Source organism: Macrotis lagotis, chromosome 3 (genome assembly GCF_037893015.1).
Source record: "Macrotis lagotis isolate mMagLag1 chromosome 3, bilby.v1.9.chrom.fasta, whole genome shotgun sequence".
NCBI classification, from domain to species: domain Eukaryota; kingdom Metazoa; phylum Chordata; class Mammalia; order Peramelemorphia; family Peramelidae; genus Macrotis; species Macrotis lagotis.
The window spans coordinates 277,109,691-277,129,553 of NC_133660.1; the positions used below are offsets into that span (position 1 = coordinate 277,109,691).

General features: G+C 38.4%; 1 protein-coding gene across 1 annotated transcript; it reads right to left on the reverse strand.

The window, feature by feature from the left end:
- Window positions 1–1,936: 1,936 nt before the first annotated feature.
- Window positions 1,937–2,869, reverse strand: LOC141519380 (mas-related G-protein coupled receptor member B2-like). Its single transcript, XM_074231635.1, has one exon. It carries the CDS (start codon window positions 2,867–2,869, stop codon window positions 1,937–1,939), a length of 933 nt encoding a protein of 310 aa, XP_074087736.1.
- Window positions 2,870–19,863: the final 16,994 nt, after the last annotated feature.

Genomic DNA, 19,863 nt, shown 5'->3' on the forward strand with positions numbered 1-19,863 from the left:
ACCAAAATTACCTATACCCTTTGACCCAGCAACACTGCTATGAAGTTTGAGAACTGATTATTAATAACCAATATCTTGGGCAGATACAGGGGAAATAGACTATCTAAAGAGGCCTATTTTAGGAAAAAAACTGAACTGGCCATTAATGGACCTTCTCAGGAAAAAAATAACTAGCAGTTATAAGGGAATTCTGTCAATCATTTAAAAAGATCTACTAATTTTAATATTAAATAGGTTATATGTAATAATAAACAAAGAAGGGATTCTACCAAATTGCTTTCGGGAAATAAATATAATATTGATATATAAACCACAGAGTAAAAAAGGAAAAATATTATTGACAAATTTTATTAATGAATATGTTTGCAAAAATTCTAAATAAAATATGAGCTAAAAATTTACAATAATATATTACATATACACTATATATTTTGATACATTTATTTTACAATGTAACCAAATGGAATTTATACCAGGAATGCAAGATTGGTTTAATATATGGAAGTATTAATATAGTAGCACTTTTGAAAAATCATATGATTACAGCATACTGTAAAATATGGAGCCTGAAACCACTGAGGAAAGAGAAAGGTCATTATCGCTTGAGGAATTCAATGATCTCTCAGTCAGCATATTCCCTAGGAGATTGCTGTTCAATGTGTGTGTGTGTGTGTGTGTGTGTGTGTGTGTGTGTGTGTTGTGTGAGATGACATGACCCCTTCTCCTTGGTCTCATCTGGGTCCGCCCTGTCCAATCACACCCCTAAACTTTCTGCCCTCATCAAGAACTGGGTCTTGCAGAAAGAGAGACTGAAATAGAGTCACAGAAGCATAGACACCAGAAACTCCAAGAAACTGAGACCTGAAAAAAGAAAAAGACTGGAAACAAGAGAGAATTATGAGACCAACCTTGACCTTTAGGGGGAGAGAAGTGTTTTGACTCAATAATTATATTGGAAGTGGGAGGGGAGAGAGGTAAAGAGGTACTAGTAGGGAATGGGGGAGGGTCATTGCCGAGGGCAGGGGGAGGGGAAGTGAGGCCTGAGGGAACGTTATGGATTCTGCCTGAGAGAAGACAAGGTGGGGAGCACAGCTCAAGGAACCTTGAGGAGTCTGACCTGACTCTGCCTTTGTTCACAGATATTGAAAAGGAGAGGATGTCACCGGGACAAAGAGGGTGTAACTCCTCTTCCTCTTTTTATAGAACAAGGGCAGTGGCCATTTGTGGGCAGCCTTCTGGGCTGGGGACACATGAGGCCAGGGTCGCACTCCCCAGGTGCCTCTAACAAATGAGAGGGCTCCAAAGTGCACAGGACATTGGTCCTGTAGTCAGGAAGATCTGAGTTCAAATCCAGTCTCAGATACTTGCTTTAGGACATTGGACAAATCACTGAACCTCTGCCTGCCCCAGTTTCTTCAAATATAAAATGGGTGTCATGAGGGCACCTGCCTACCAGGTATTTTATGAGGATTAGATGCAATATTTGTAAAGCACTTAGTACAATGCCTGGTCTGGTCTTGTTGCTCAGACATGTGATTGTCTGTGTGACTCACTGAGAGTTTGGGGTTTTTTGGCAAAGATGCTGGATTGGTTTAACATTTCTTTTTGTAGCTCATTTTACAGATGAGAAAAGTGAAGGAAACATTGGTGTGACTTAATCAGAGCTACACATTTGGTAAATGTCTCGGGCCTTTCTTTAACTCAAGTACTGACATTTCAGTCCCTGAAACTCTTTTCTCTGCACCATTCATATGCCTGCATATAGGAGATACCTAGGAAAAACTTTTTCCACCACTCAGAGTTCAAATCCTTGGCAACAACACAAGGGATGAAAGGGGGAATCCTTGTATTCCTCTCAGGGAGGTGGGATTGGGGCTGCAGCTGGGTTTGGAGTAGAGGAATCATTTTAAGGACAACCATGCCTGAGTTCTTAGCCTTAGAAAGAAGTCTCCAGGCTGTTGGTGTGTGGGGTGTCTCTTTTCCCACTTCCCAACTCCTGTTCACCCTCCAGAGCCCTCTGGAGCATCATCCTGAGGGACTCCCTCACCCTTCTATGCCTTTGACTGCCCAGGAAGAAGTAAATGAAGGGGTTGGCGCAGCAGTTCAGACAGGCCAGGAACCAATGGATCTCCATAGGCCCGGCATTTGTGTAGAAGCGACATATGAAATCCGAGATCTCCAAGGGCAGGCCCCAGATCAGGAAGACGAGGACATTGAGCAGCACCAGCAGGTAGAGCCTGGGGGGCTGCCGGCGCGTGGAGCTGCACTGGACCCTCAGCAGGAGGGTCAGACTGGACACACATAGGACACAAGTAACGAGGATGAACCAAACCAAACGAATGATGAGGATGACGTTGCAGATCTGGCCACTAAATGTAGGCACACATTGGATAAAAAATGGTAGCCAGACCAGGGCAGGTAGAACCCAGAGGATGGTACACAAAATGGAAGACCTCTGCTTGGGGCGATCACATCGGTACCAGATGGGGAAGAGCACGGATAGACAGCGCTCCGTGCTGATCCCGGCCAGGAGGCTCAGGCCCACACAGTGGGATGTTGCTCTGAGGAACCTCACTCCCAGGTACAGGAAAGAATTGTTCAACATGCTAAGTAATTTATATATGGAGATCACAAAGGAGCAGCAAAGGAAGAGAGCATCAACCCCGGCCAGGTTGAGGATATAGATGGAGAAGGGATTCCTCCTGATGCGGAAGCCCAGGAACCATAGGACCAGGCTGTTGCCCACCAGCCCAATGAGGGCAAAGAGAATAGAGAGGATCAAGAACCAGTTATCTAAATAAAATTCTCCGCATAGCACAAGAACTGCACTCTCATTTCCATGGCTCTTCAGTGTGGAGGACCCAGTCATGGTGACTCCAAAAGTCCTGCTTCTCTCACAAGTTCTGGGGGCATGGAGATATAGAAGGACATCAGGGAGTTTCCCAGAGATTTCCTCCCATCTTTACCTTCAAGAGTTAGAACCTCCCCTTCCCCACTCCCTCTCTGGAGTGCAGCTAGGGAGTACCACAGAACAGAGGTCCCAACCTAGACTCCAGAAGGAAATGAGTTTAAATCTTTCAGGAACTTGAAATATTGAGAGAGAAGATTATTTACCTCATGTTAATAACCACTTATTCAATGAAGATTAAGATTTTTTCCTGTCTCTGATCACATTCAGAAACCAGTTACACAGTCGGTTTCTGAAGAACATTGTTGATGAATGAAATTGCCTAAATCCTGTGAGTACTGGCTTTTCCTTTATGGGTGGGACCCTAGAAGATCTTACAAAGAAAAGCTTATACTATTCTCACATATTATTCTTTCCAAAGTGTTCAATCCTCGGCCTGGCACCTAGTAGGCTCTTTTTTTGGTTTTTGCAAGGCAATGGGGTTAAGTAACTTGCCCAAAGTCACACAGCTAGGTAATTATTAAGTGTCTGATGCTGGATTTGAACTCAGGTCCTCCTGACTCCAGGGCCGGTGCTCTATCCACTGCGCCACCTAGCTGCCCCTCCTAGTAGGCTCTTTACCAAAGTTTGTTTCAATTTTCCCCCCTTCCCTCTTTGTCATGATGTGACAGTGAGACATAGAAATGAGGCTTCTAAAGAGGAGTGTCTACAACTTTTCTCTCCTTTCTTCACTATCTTCTCCTGCTCTTCCTTGAGTATATGGGGGTTTGGCTTTCTTCAGCATATGTGGACAGGCCTATGGGTGTGTTGAATCGCTTAATTCAATTCAACTGACACTTGCTCATTCATTTAACATATATATATATATATATACATGCATATATATATATATATGTGCATGCATGCATGTATTTGTTTCTTTACTCTTTTGGAATGTATAAATTCATTCATTCATTTCTATTTTAAAATTTTATCCAGAACTTTTATGTAATTTTTCTTTTTCCACATACTATCCCCCACATAGTCTCAATTTTTAGAAATCAAAGACTGAATAAGGAGGAGAAAATATCTTTCAGCACAATTAACCAAGTCCAACAGTCTACCACAGAGTATTTCATATCCATACTGACCTCTGGGAAGGAGGGAAAGAAAAGCAGTTCTTTCTTTTTTGTTCTTTTGTGGCAAACTGTCTCTTTGCTGACAAATTATATGCTTTAGGGACGAATGTGTGAAAGTCTGGGTCTCCTAAAAATGAAGAAGCCATGGGGTCCACTCACCCTGAGCTAGGACTTGGAGGATTGGAATAAGAACTCTCATATCTTCAGCAGTAGAGCTTTCTGAAGCTCACCAAACATTCTCCCTCCCTGCTGGGGGCATATTAAAAATTGTCTGAAGACTGGGGGTTGTTCCTGCCTCCAAGGGAAAAGAAAACAACAGACTAGATAATAGAACCTTCTGCTGCTCCCCCTTTCCCAGACTGACCAATGTTCTAGCTGTGCCCATTGAGGGGATCAATGTAAAGGGATAAAGAAAGGATGAAACTCACAGAGAAATCTTGAGCTGATCCAAGGATGACCAGGAATTACAAGAAAAGGCCCCAGATTGAGAACTTCCCAATTTTTTTCCTCTCCAGATTCCTGATAACTCCTGGGCTTGGTCTTGTGGCTGATAACTCTACTTCTCCTCCTCAGGAATCTCCTGGCCAGAAACCAGGGCATGAGGAGAGGGATAAGAGCAGAATTCAGGACAGTTCCTTCCTTACTCTTATATTCCCTCCCTCTTCTCTCAGTCACAAAGGCCTAACAAAATAGCTTTTCTAACTGCTTTCAGGCACCTAGGGAGGAGACTTCCCAAACACTGGCCTCAGGACATGAACTCCCCAAAGCCTTCAAATTCAGATAAAGCTTCCCAACTGGTGTTTCTCTAGTAATGATGGTCTCTAAATGTCAATTTGACCACCTGGGCACTTGAGAAGTGTTGTTCATTATCCCCAATCCACTGTTTTCTTCCGTTATCTTTGCATACTTATCAGTCACTTAAGGAAGAAATATCCCTTAGAGCCACCATTAACTCCCTTTCTAATCCTCACAGTACTTTTCTAAATGTGAAACTGGATATTCACCTATTGGCTCAGGTTTCCATGGAGATCCCAGAGCTTCAGATTTCCCTAGACTGCAGGTGAGCATTGGAGGGAGGCCTGAACTGGCAGGATTTCTGAATTTTAGGGTTCTAATAATATTTAGAAAGATATGTTTATACATATACTAATCAATTCACAAGACAACATCATGCATAAACATATGAAGAATATATATATATGTATATATGTATATATATATATATATATATATATAGTATACCATCATGTTCATAAACACTTTCATGTCTCTATTTCTAAGTCTAAATCTGTGGTGCATGAAATTTTTTCATGTTCTGTGAATTCAGAAGGTGCAAAGTTATCCTTATTTTCATTGGTTTCCAATTGGATTTCAGTATTTACTTCAACTATTAAGAAATTCTTCTTAAGAGGAGGATCCGGAGTCATTATTAAACTTCAGAAATATTCATAAAACACATATAACAAATGTGCATTCATAAGAAAAGATGCTTTCCTACATAGATCCACAAGAGATCATCATATCATTTATATACATGCTACATTTATGTATATGTGAATTACCGGATCTATGTCTTAATATATACTTGCTCTACCACACTCTCTCCTGCAGGCAAGAAGAGATAATGATGCTTAGTCAGTCATAATCAAAAGCAGGAAATGACATGGTTTTCTCACACTCTTTTGGGTCTCTGTCTTGTCTTTAACTTTCCTTCCTTTACGGCATCATCTTTAGGAAGGGATCCTTAAAGACAGAGAAGTGGGGTGATTGTCCAACAGTCATTTGGGGATCATAAAAGTCTCTTCTTGGGCAATATGCTTATAAGTTACATCATGATATAGTTAATAGAGTATTATGCTTGATCTTGGAAGAGACTGGGATTAGAATCCTGCCCCAACACAGCATTTCTAGGTGACTATGGGTAAATCACTTTGCTTTTTTTAACTTCACCTTTCTCTTTAGTCAAATGGAAGACTGTCATTTAAGAAGCATTTTGTGTAGCACCTAATAAGGGCCAGGACTCTGCTAGTTTCTGGAATAAAGAGACAAAATCTAAAGCAATTTCCTCTCAAAAAGCTTACAGTAGATTTGAGGGTATATATATATCATATGTATATGATATGTATATATATATAATTTATGTAGGTATATTTAGAACAATATATGTTGACTAAAAAGATGTGAGTTGGATAACTATCTAGACATGCCTCACATGATCTGAGGTCAAGTCCATATCTGAAGAGATGGGAGATGGACCATGCTGTCACTACCAGCACATACAAGGATCAACCAAATTAGTGAAAGTAAGTCATTTGTCTAAGCAAAAGTCAACAGAACTGAGAAAAGTTCTTCAGATGAGAACACATTAAAGAATGATCTAGAGTAAGTGACCAATTTGATTCAGAGAGAAATTGGATCTCAGCTCATAAGGAGGTAAGTCTTCCTCATAAGAGGAAGTCTACTCTTGGCAGTTTCTAAGGCTAGAAGTCTTGGAATTCAAGGGTCATGGAAGATCAGAGATTCAAACCAATTTACAGTTATAGGCAACTGAATTTGTCATTGTCTCTGGATGGTAAACACCATCCTAAGAGGGTTTCTATTGATCTTTTTCCAATACTGTCATATCATTCGCTCATGGTAGGTATAAACATCAGAGTCAGAATCTTGTCATCTATTGAGGAGCAAACCTCTCTTTCAACATAGTGCATGGAATACACTAATGGAGGCCCATTTTGAGTTACCACTTAATGGATCTCATGTTGAAAGTAAATAAAAGACAATTTTGGAGTGGAAGACAGTGGGAAGTGGAGGATGACTCATACTGTCAAGGTTTGTTTGAGTTGAGCCTGGAAGGATATGAGAAATTTTGAAGGATGGAGCTGGAGACAGTGTATTCCAGTCATTGGGGAGATCCACCATCAATGGTGGATGAAATTCTGGCAGTGCTATGGTTAGTATAGAGAGGAACATGATTGGTTCAATTAGGAAAGGGTGTTAATCCCAAATGGTGACACTCATATTAGAATTTGCTCATGAGAGGGAACCACTGGAATTTATTGAAATATATATATATATATATATATATATATATATATATATATATGCCACTGTTTAAAGGGAGAGATGGGATGTAAATTGATGGCATGGAGGTAGAATATATGGAGTAAGTGAGAAAGAAAAGTCCAAGATGATTCCCAATTTTTTTTAATGTCTGGTCATTCCAAATTCAGTATTGACACCTCATGTTTCACTTCTTTCTAATTTTTAGATACATCTTGGTGTCTCCACTTGTTGCCTCAGGAATGACAGTCTTAAAATGAATAATTCCCTAAAGTTTCCTTTCCTCGTAAATCATACCAATTTATTGCATTGGGGGAGACCTTCTCCTTCCCTTTCCACTCACTAGTGACTAATAATATCTATTTATAGAGAATAAGGAATTATTTCAGCATTGCTTTTCTATGAACAAGAGGATTAAGTCAGGGACATTTGTACTGAACTAGTCAGGTCATACTGATGTGGCGGCTAGGTGATAGTGTGGATAGAGTGCTGAACCTGAACTGAGAAAGACCTGCTCAAGTTCCAAGTTCAGTCTCAGACCTTTCCTGGATGACTTTGCACAAGTATCTTAATTTATATTTCAGATTCCTCAAATGCAAATTAGAATAACATCTATTTGATAAGATTGCTATGAGGATCACATGGCAATGGCTAGCACTGTGGGTGACAAATAATATGCACTTATTACATTTTAGTTTCTATTATCCCATCTTCCTTCCATCTATCATTTTCTCTCTGGACCATTCACCCAGGGTCAACACTTAATAGCTATTATTTAATATGAGAAAGGAAATCATAGCTTTAAAATGTTATTATATATGAATAGATGTATGCACATATGTTTTATATATGTATTAATGGAAAGAAAGAGAGGAAAAAGAGTTAGAGGGAGAGAATAAATAGTAATGCATTCCTTACTAACTATGCTAAAGATCTTATAAATGTTATTGCATTTGATCCTCACCACAAAGTACTATTTTTATCACAATTTTTTAGTTGATAAATTGATACAAGAAGAGTTTTAATGATTTGCCCTGAACCACAGAATTAGGAAATAAAATTGGCTATGAATTCAGACCTTTCTGACTCTAAGATCAGTGCTCTATATACTTTATCAATACGTTGCCATGTTTTATAGGCAGATTGAGGAAGACTCTTTTTCCATAAATAGTGAGACAAAGGGATGAGGACATAAATGAAGTCTGTCTTCTTTACCAAAATGGCATGTTGAGAGCGATGTGGAATTATGTGCAAAGCAAAACTACCCTTTCATCCATCAATAACACTACTTGAAAGATGATTAGGGAAAAGGAAAAGGACACATATGTTCTAAAAAATTGTAGGCAGCTATAAAACATGGCAACGTATTGATAAAGTATATAGAGCACTGATCTTAGAGTCAGAAAGGTCTGAGTTCATAAAAATTGTAGGCAGCTCTTTTTGTCCTGGCAAAACTAGAAGTTGCAGAAGCTCCTTAATTGGAGAATTACTGAACACGTTGTGATATAACATTCTGATGGAATACAATTGTGTTATCAGAAATTGGAAACTCAATGACTTTAGGGGAAAAAACTTGGGAAGGCATGAAATAATGAAAAACAAAATGGGCAGAACCAAGGGAATATTGTATACACTAACAGCAATATTGTTTTTTGTTTAGGTTTTTTTTCAAAGCAAATGGGGTTAAATGGCTTGCCCAAGGCCACACAGCTAGGTAATTATTAAGTGTCTGAGACCAGATTTGAACCCAGGTACTCCTGACTCCAAGGCTGGTGCTTTATTCACTACGCCATCTAGCTGCTCCAGCAATATTGTTTTTAAGAAAGACTTTGAGTGAATGATTAATTTGATTATAATTAATACTCAAATGAACTATAAAGGCTATATGAAGAAAGACATTCTCTAGCCAGAGAGAGAACTGACAGATAAAAATACATAAAGCTTTGTTACATGCCTATGACTATATGTGTGGCATATATTTCTGTATGAATCTCTTTCACAATTTCTTTAAGAACCTCCTAAATACTGGATGAACACTCACATGCACATCCATTGCTAGAGTTAGCTCTCTATTTATGAGGTTCCAAAAGAAATTGTGGAAGAAAAGAGGTACTAGACTAACTACCAAACTGAAGGTCTACAGAGCCATTGTGCTGACCTCATTGCCATATGCCTGTGAAACCTGGGCAGCCTACCAGCACCAAGCCAGGAAACTGAATCTCTTCCACTTAAATTGCCTTAGGAAGATTTTGAAGACTCCCTGCAGGAGAAGATACCACAAACTAAGGTTCTTTCTTGGCCTAAATTGCAAGCATTCAAACATTGCCATAGTGTGCACAGTTATGATGGGCTGGCCATATTGTTAGAAGATTGAAGACTGAAGAAGGTTTTTCCTTGCTCTGTTAAAGGTCAATCATTTGAGAAAAGAGCATGGATTTCAGTTGTCTCTCTTTGGGAAGGAACTTCCCTCAGGGATATATTGTTACAGGGATGGTGGAATCTGGTCTTTCAGAAAGCTGAGGAGGGGAAAAAGGAGCCTGCTATCTTGTCTGAGAAGGGCTAAGAGACAAGAGTGGCTGGGAGATTGTGGAACTTGGTTCACACTCTGCTAGGACAGATCCAGGAGACTAAGAAGAAGTGAGGTAGGTGAAGAAGGGGAAAGATTTTCCAAGAAACTGTAATCTTCCTGGTAAGAAGTGCTCTGTCCTGGGAAGATGGGAGCAGAAAGTTCTGGTGAAATTAGGACTGAAGCTCTGTGAACGTACAGAAGGGGGCCTCAAGTAGATCAGATTGCAGATAGTTGAAAGGGGACTATGTAAATAACAAACAAAGGAAGGACGAAGTATTGAGGAAAGTGGTCCCATGATGTTACATCCTTAATTAGTGATGCAGACCTTGTACTGTAGAATCTCACCTCTACCAACATCTCAGGGAGGGAAAGAAGTTGGCTACTGCTAATGCCCTGCAAAAGTTCTCAGACAGGAGTCCCTACCTGAAGGGAATCTGCAATATCCTCATATTTGCACTAGGATGTGAGGAGCTGACCCAAATATAGAAAAGGCTAAACAGAAATCCAGGCTTTCTAGAGTCAAAGTCAATGTTCTTTTCAGTCAGGGAAGCAAATGATGAAGTCTGGGTTGAGCAAAGGGAGGAATTTACCAGCTAATAACTTCAGGGATAAATATTACATCCAGTCTGCATTTAGGATTTCAAGGAATAGGCTGAATTCCCTATTGGAACTCCTCCTTCAGGAAGAGGAGATGTTTTAAATAGGCAAGATGTTCCACAGAACTAGCTCATTAAGGCCAAGGGCCTTAATTGTGAAATAGGGCACATACAGAGACAATTAAGTTCATCAGTTCTTGGAACATGTTTGCTTTCATCAAGAGGAAAGGGATAAATGAGATCTTAGAGGATGTATTAGCTTTTCCTATATACCTCAGGAAAGGGACAGTGGTCATTTGTTAGCGTGAACCTCCTTTGGACTGGTGGCACATGAGGCCTGGGACCTCATTCCCCAGGTAAAGGAGCCTCTAGCAAGTGAGGAGACTCCAAAGAGCCCAGAGCATTGGACCTGGTATCATGAAGATTTGAGTTCAGATCTGGTCTTAGAAACTTACTTGTTTTGGGTTTCTGGGTAAGTAAACTTCCTGTCTCAGTATAAAATGGACATCATGAGATCAGCAGCTTCTCAGGTGTATTGGGAAGATTAAATGAGATGGTCATCAACTACTTAGTACAGTACTGGTCTTGTCTTGTTCAGTCACGTGACTCTTTGTGACCCCATCTGAGGTTGTTTTTTTTTTTTTTAGGTTTTTGCAAGGCAAATGGGGTTAAGTGGCTTGCCCAAGGCCACACAGCTAGGTCTTTATTAAGTGTCTGAGGCCGGATTTGAAGCCAGGTACTCTTGACCCCAGGGCCGGTGCTCTATCCTTTGTGCCACCTAGCCACCCCCTGAGGTTTTCTTGACAAAGATATTGGAGTAGTTTGCCTTTGCTTTTGCTAAGTCATTTTACAGATGAGGAAACTGAGGCAAATAGTTAAGTGACTTGCCCAAGGTCACACAGCTGGTAAGTGTCACAGGACTTTTTTGAACTCAAATATTTCCATTCCTCTGTTATACTCAGGTTTCTTGTATAGAGTATTTATATAAACCTTTTTTAGTATATAAACTATATAAATCTTTATAAACTATATAATTTTGGGGGCATATAAGCCATATAAATCTAGTATATAAACATTTTTTTAAAAAATTGCCAACATAGTTGTAGTCCTGGGAGCTACACTGGATCTTCAGTAGCAGTCAGGTAGGACACACAGTCCCAAGTCAAAAGAATGAGCCACATTAAAAGTGTGACATCGTTAGTATTACAGATATAGTCAGTAAGCCCATGAACACAAAGAAAAGCAGTGCAATTATTTATTAATTGTTTTTCTGTGCCAAACCAAAATAAAAATGTCCTAAACACTTGCAGTTTTGAGGTAGCGGTCCAGTATAATTTTCATGGTTCTGGGAATATAAACCCTTCCCTCTACAGAAAGTTGGCAGAGGGAGGAGGAAGCAGCAGTGCCAAGGCCTTATCTGCTGCTAAACCCAGGAAGGGACCAGCACAGAACCCACTGCAGGTTAGGTGGATTGTTAATGACTCTGGCCCAACTTTTCCTTAATGACAAACGATGTGCATGAGACACAAATGTCCGTGAAAGGTGGGTCTTTGAATGCAGGCTTAGACTAGGAGGAAAAAACTAGGAGATATGGGCCCTGAGATCTGAATGGATCATTGGAAGCAAGAACTTTCTGGGGCTGTAGGGGCTTCTGAAACTCTCCAAATGAAACTCTCCCTCCCGGCTAGGGACCATATTTATAAAAATGGCTGAAGGTTGGGGGCTGTCCCTTTCCACCAAGGGGAAAAAAGAAAACTTCCGAATCAGAAATCAAACCTTCTGCTGCCCATTTCCCAGAGTGATTACTTTTCCAGCTGTGCACATTGAGAGGATCAAAGTAAATGTATAAAAAAAGGATTAAACTCGCAGAGAAATCTTCAGTAGATTCAAGGATGACTAAGAATTACAAGAAAAGAGCCCAGAATGAGAAATTCCCTTTTCCCTCTCCAGGTTCCTGATGACTCCTGTGCCTGGCCTCACTGTTGATGCCTGCACATCTCCTCCTCAGGAATCTCCTGGTCAGACATTGAAGCATGAGGGATAGGATGGGAGCAGCAGCAGGACAGCTTATCTCTTTAGACTTAGATTCCCCTCCCTCTTCTCTCAATCACATAGGTTTAGCAAAAAATATTTTCTATTTGCTTTCAGGCACCAAGGGTGGAGATTTTCCAAACACTACTCTCAGGAGATGAACTCCTCAAAGCCTTCAAGTCCAGCTGAATCTTCATAAATAATGTTTCTTTGATAAAAACTTTGATTCTCTCTAAACAGGAACCTGTGTGCAAGAGCATAAAGGAATTGCTGGTAGGTTGGTGTGACCCATTTATCCCCAATCCAATGGTCTTTCCTACTATTCTTACTTATATATCAGTCATGCTTCCTGCAAAATAAGCAAGAAATATCCCCTGTGGACCACCTGGTTCATTAGCTCCCTTTCTAGCTCTCATATAATTTTTCTGAAAGTGAAATTGGGTGCTGTATTTTTGACCCAACTATGCATGGATATCTAAGAGCCTCAGATTTCTCTAGACAACAGGTGGGTATTGGAAAGAGACTTAGGCAGGAGCCCTGGATGTTAAAGTTCTAATAAGGAAAAAAGTATTTATGCTAATGAAGGCACATCTGTATCTATCTATATACTTATTCACTCACAAAATATATTGTACAGTATGTATGTACATACATGATCATTTTGGAATGCCAACATATATGCATACATTATAAAATATATACTCAAATATATTTATGTTCAAATATTTCCATTTCTACTTATGTACATGTATTTGTATTTGTGCCAGGCACCCTTAACTTGGGATCCATGAATAATTTTTGCATTTTCTGTGATTTTAAAGTGAGAGAAATTCTCTTTATTTTCATTAACTCTAATTGAAATTCAATATTTACTTCAATTATTAAGAAATTCTTCTTATAAGAGAAGCAGTACATAGGTTTAATTAGTCCACAGAAACAGTGAGTTACAAGTGCATTCATATGAAAGCATGTCTTTATTCATGTCCACAGGAAACTATAGTAATCTATGTTCTCATTCTGCACGCATGTATAATATATGTCCTCCTGAATACATATATTCTTGCCTCTACCACAATCTTTCCTACAGCCAAGCAGAGATAATGATGCTAGGTCAGGCAAACAAACATCAGAAACTCTCAGTGGTCCTTGAACTCTCTTTAGAGTCTCAGTTCTTGTCCTCTTTCCTTCCATTACAACATCATCTTTAAGAAGGGAAACCCAGTGTAAGAGAGATGGGATGACATTTACTTAATCATTTAGAGAAATGGAGCATTATGTTGATCATGGAAGACATGTGGATTTGAATCCTGTCCAAAAACTGCATTTCGGGATGACAAGAGAGAAGTCACTTTCCGTCTTTAAACCTCACTTTGCTCTTTAGTCAAATGGAGGTCCTTCCATAAAGAAGTAGTTTGTGAAGCACCTACTAAAAGCAAGGATCTGTATTAGTTGCTAGGGATAAAGAAATAGTACAAAGCTATTAAGCTGTTTCTAGTCTCAAAGAGCTTAGAACAGAGTAGGAGGTAATGAAAACTTGGTTATGCTTATATGATTATAACAATGTATACACACATAAATAAGTGTGTGTATATATCTATATCTATAATCTATATCATCATCTCTCTCTCTCTCTCTCTCTCTCTATATATATATATATATAGAGAGAGAGAGAGAGAGACAGAGACAGAGACTAGCAATGTGTGACATGTAAATATATAAGAATGCCTCACAGATGGCATGGATGGATATGATATAAGATCAGGTTCACATCTAAAGAGAGCATGAGATAGGTCTGCCTGACACTACCTGCACATACAAAGATCAACAGAAATGCTGAATAGTAGGTAAGTCTCTTTAAGCAAAAGCCAATGAGGGGCAGCTAGGTGGCGCAGTGGATAAAGCACTGGCCCTGGAGTCAGGAGTACCTGGGTTCAAATACGGTCTCAGACACTTAATAATTACCTGGCTGTGTGGCCTTGAGCAAGCCACTTAACCCCATTTGCCATGCAAAACCCTTAAAAAAAAGCCAGCGGAACTCAGAAATGTTTTATAGATGAGAACATGTCAAAGAATGACCTATATAGTAAGAGACTTCTTTCATCCAGAGAGATTCATTCTTAAATCATATTAAGAGATGGAATTCTCTCACCAAGAAGTCTACTCAATTTCTAGGACCACAAGCCTTGGAATTCAAAGGATTTGTCAAGTCAGGCTTTCAAACAAGTTTATCTCTATAAGGACCTGAGTTTACCATTCAGTCTCTGTCTTCTATCTTTTCAATTCCCTCATAATCACACCTCTTGGTTACTGAATCATCAGGGGCAGCATTCTCACATCATTTGAGTGCCAGGTCTCTCTTTCAGTATAGTGTACAAATATACAATAGAGGCCTCTCTTCTGGGTTGCCTCCTTTTTTTATTTTGGTAAGACAATGGGATTAAATGACTTGCCCCAGGTTACACAGCTAGGTAATTATTAAGTGCCTGAGACTGGTTTTGAACTCAGATCCTCTTGGCTTAGGGTTGGTTATTTATCCACAGCAACACCTAACTGCCCCCCGGTTACCTGTTAGGGAACAGACAGTATTAGGGTGAAAGATAGTAGGGAGAAAACATGTCTCAGACAGTAAAGGTTTGCTTGAGTAGTCTTGAAGGCTGAGGGATGGAGCTGGGCAGTGAGTGAATCCAGTAACTGGGAAAAGCCCCAAATAAAAGAACAGAGGAAAGAGAGTGCTAAACTTGATGGTGACCAACAAAAGGCCATTCTACCCGTGCTACTGTGAACGTAGAGAGAAGAGTGATTGATAAAACTGGAAAGTATGCACTAGTTTAGTTAGGAAAGGCTGTTCATCTCAAATGAGGATGTTCAAGTGGGATCCTAATCATGAGAGGTACCTTTGAAGTTTATTGAAATCAGAAAGTGATGTGTGCAGTTTTGCATTAAGGAAAAATAAATCTGTGTACTTCCTCTAAATTTCACTGATTTAGGGGAGAGATGGGATGTAAATTAATGATATCATGGAGGTAGAAATAAGAAGTTTGAATATATGGAGAAAGTGAGAATGAAGTTTCCAAGATAGCCCTAAAGTTTTATATCTAGACATCTCCGATTCACTCTTGATATCTCATGCATTACTACTTTTTAATCTTTAGATACTTCTTGGCTTTCTGCTTCCATTTTTTTTTTGTCCTAGGAATGTCAGATACAGAAGGAACAGTTTCTTTGAGAATTTTCTTTCTTCATGATTAATTGTACCAATGTATTATATTGGGGGAGATCTTTTTCTCTTCTCTCTCACAAATGACTAATACTGTCTATTTATGAACATAACATTGTATTCTATGACCAAGAGGAATATATCAGAGACATTGCTATTGAACTGGTCAGGTCATACTTCTGGTATGGCAGGTCTTTCTGACCGTAGACCCAGAACTCTGTCTACTTGCCCTCCTATCTGTCCAGATAAATAGGTAGATCTCGAATATATCCTGTTTCAAGAGATAGCAAGACAAAGAGATGAATATTCCTCTCTTCTTCCCCAGGGCAGAATTGAAACCTGTTTCCTTTAACAAAACTCCTTGTTGAGTGAGTTCAATATGGAATTATGTCCAATTAATTATTGAATCAGTAAACCTCTGAATCAGTAAAACCAATACTTATTCTATTTCAAAATATATTAAGGAAAAGGAGAAAAGACCTATATATCCTAAAATATTCACAATAGGTTTCTTTGTGGTGTCAAAGAACTGGAAATTGTAGAGATTCCCATTAATTGAGGACTGGCTAAACAAGTTGTGGTATATAATTGTGCTGAAATAATACTGTGGTGTAAAGCATTATCAGTACAATGATTTTACAAGAGCATGGAAAGCCTTATATGGAACAATAAAAAGTAAAATGATCAGAGCCAAGTGAACATTGCATACATAAATAGAAGTATTACATTTTAAAATGACTTTTAGTGAATCAATTATTTTGACTCTTCTAAATATCCAAATTAATTGTAAAGGGACATATTAAAAAAAAGACATTTTCTGCATCCAGAGAAAGAACTGATAAATAGAAGTACATATATATATGTATATATAATTTTATTTGCAGGAAAGGTGAAAAACCCTAACTGCTCATTTTGTTGTATATTTGAATGGAATAATAAGTTGTACCTATTAAGACTTGCAGTTTCATGTACAATCCCCCTTTTTTATTGTTCTATGTTATGAAAATTTTTCTTCTATTCTATATATTTAAAACAAAACTAACAACATCAACAACAACCAAACAAAGTGCTTTATCCATGAAAACATTTTGCTCCACATTCCTTCCCTGGAGGTAGTTACCCTACAAATGACTTAGTATAATAGGAAGAAGATTTTTCACCTCTTAAGTATTCATTAAATGCCAGTGAGAGCCCTCTTTGGCTTCCTTGAAGTAAGCCCTTATTTACCACTTAGAGGTACAGACAAGTGTAACCCACTTCCAAGAATGACTGATTCTTCTGGTTGTAGAAGAATCCAACTCAATCTTGATTTGTCACACTTTGATTTTGTCTGAGTTTGCACCCAGGGTTTCCTTTAGAAACCACCAACTTTAGGTCATCTGCAGTATTAATGAAGAAAAGAGGCTTTAATCCCTTTCATAAGATGCAGATATCATAGGACAAACTTTACTTAACAAGATCAAAAGCAAATTTAACACAAAGGACAAAATATTTGCATGTGAATAGATAAATGGTTGTGACAGCTCCTTTTTCCCTCATCTTACCTTTATATTTCCCTCTCTCTTCTTCCAGTTGCATAAGACTGGCAAAAATATTTTCAATTTGTTTTTCAGGCACTAAGAGTGGAGCTTTCAGAACCACATGTCTCAGGAAATGAACTCCCCAAAGCCTTCAAGTCCAGTTAAAATTTCATAAATGATGTTTCTCTGATAAAGACTTTGCTTCTCTCTAAACATCAACATGTACACAAAGGAATTACTGTAGAATTAGTTCAGTCCATTATCTGCAATCCACTGCTCTTTTCCATTATCTTTGCATGATTTTCAATCATGGGTTCTACAATTAAAGGAAGAAATATCCCCTTATGGGTCACCTGATTCACTAGTTGCCTTTCTACTTCTCACAGAACTTTTCTGAAAGTGAAATCGCTTATTCTCCTATTGGCAAAGCTATCCATGGAGATGCAACAGGCTCAGATTTCTGAAGACTAGAGGTAGGTAGAGAGATGAGGCTTGAACTGACAAAAGTCCTGGATTTTTAAGGTTATAATAAGGGAAAAAATTATACTTTTATGAATATATGTATGCATATATATTTATTCATTCACTATATACACAATACAATATAAATTAGATGTAAACACAAGGGAATGGACATGTATTTGCATTTGTATTGCTTACATATATGTTTATATTTCTATTTTTGCCAGAAACTCTTAACTTGAAGTCTATGAATAAGTTTTTGAGTTCCCTTAACTTGGGAGGAGAGGGAAATTTCCTTTTTCTTTTCACTAACCTCTAATTGAATTACAGTATTTCTTTCAACTACTAAGAAATGCATCTTAAGAGGAGGAGTCCAGGGGCATCATTAGAAAACAGAAAATAAGTATTAAAAATATACACAAATATCTTTATGTGAAAGCATGTTTATGTACATATATCCAAACATAATCATAGTAATATTATGTATGTATATGATGCATATATGTGTTACTGAAAATAGCCCTCATTGTACTATGTATTTGTCTCTACCACAATGTCTAATACAGGCAAGTGGAGAAAAAGATGCTCAATCAGTCATAACCAACAGGAAAAATTGACATTGAATTTCTCACTCCCTTTAGGGCCTCAGTTATGTTCTTATCTTTCATTCTTTGCAACATTAAACTGAGGCAGGGATTCCCAGTGATAGGGAGATGGGGAGACTATTTCCAAGTCATTTCTAAGTCACAACACTAAAATCTTTGGGAATATAGTTAATAGAAAAGTGTGTTTGATCCTGGATGAGACTTGGATTTGAATCCTGCTTCAAAATGGCATTTCTAGATGCCTCCTATAGATACTTCCCTGATTTTATTCTTAATTCAATGGTGGTCCGACAATCAAGATTTTTCTGCAGCACATACTAAAAGCCAGGAGTTCTGCTAGCTGTTGGTCATGAAGAGACAAAACATAAAACAGTTTCTATTGTCAAAAACCTTCAATAGAGTTGGGAGCAGTGAAAACATGAAAATAGAAATACTATTTGTGAAAATTGTTTCACAGATTTCTGCATTCCTTCTACTCTTAGTTGTATTGGTTTTATCTGCACAAAAAAGGCTTCATTAATGTAATGAAACTTATCCATTTTGCATTTTATAATGTTCCCTTTTTTATTTAAGGGGAAATAGGGTTAAGTGGCTTGCCCAAGGTCACACAACTAGGCAATTGTTAAGTGTCTGAGACCAGATTTGAACTCAGGTCCTCCTGACTCCAGGGTTGCCGCTCTATCCACTAGCTGTCCCTTATAATGTCCTCTTCCTCCTGTTTGGTCATAAACTCTGCCCTCCTTCATAGATCTGACAGAAAAACTATTCCTTGTTCTCCTAATTAACTTATTAGCATCACCCTTTAAGTCTAAATCCTATAAACATTTAAAAAATTTTCATCTATTTGTACATTCATTTTTCCAAGTTATAAAATTTCCCTATACCCTTCCTTTCCACCCTCTTTCCCTCTGTAGGGAACAGTCAGGCTAGCATTTTACATATCAGATAGATAGACTATTTTTTGCTCTATTGATTTATCTATGGTATCATTCTTTATGTCTAAATCCTGTACCCATTTTGACCTCATTTTGGTATAGGGTGTGAGATGTGGATCTAGGCCTAATTTTTGCCAGACTATTTTCCAGTTTTTCCAATTATTTTTGTCAAATATTGAGTTCTTATCCCCGAGGCTGATGTCTTCGGGTTCGTCAAATAGTAGATTGCTGTAGTCATGTACTGCAGATTCTTTTGAACCTGTCCTAATCACTGATCCATGATTCTATTTCTTAACCAACACCAGGCAGTTTTGATGACTGCTGTTTTATAGCATAGTTTTAGATCCGGTAGAGCTAAGCCACCTTCCTTTACAAGTTTTTTCATCAGTTCCCTTGCTGTTCTTGCCCTTTTGTTGCTCCAGATGAATTTTGTTACATTTTTCTAACTCATTAAAATAGTTATTTGGTATTTTGATTGGTATGGCACTGAATAAGTAATTTAATTTGAGTAGAATTATCATTTTTATTATATTAGCTTGACCTAAGCATGAGCATATGACATTTTCCCAATTATTTAGATCTGACTTTATTTGGGTGAAGAGAGCTTTATAATTGTGTTCCTAAAGTTTCTAGGTTTGTCTATAATTTTCTTTGTCTGTTTTGGTTCTTCCTGGTTTAGAGATCAGCACCATGTTGGCATCATAAAAGGATTTTGTCAGAACACCTAAAAAAATAGTTTATGTAGAGCAGGAATTAATTGTTCCTTAAATGTTTGGTAGAATTCACTGGTAAATCCATCTGGACCTGGAGACTTTTTTCTTAGGGAGTTTATTGATGGTTTC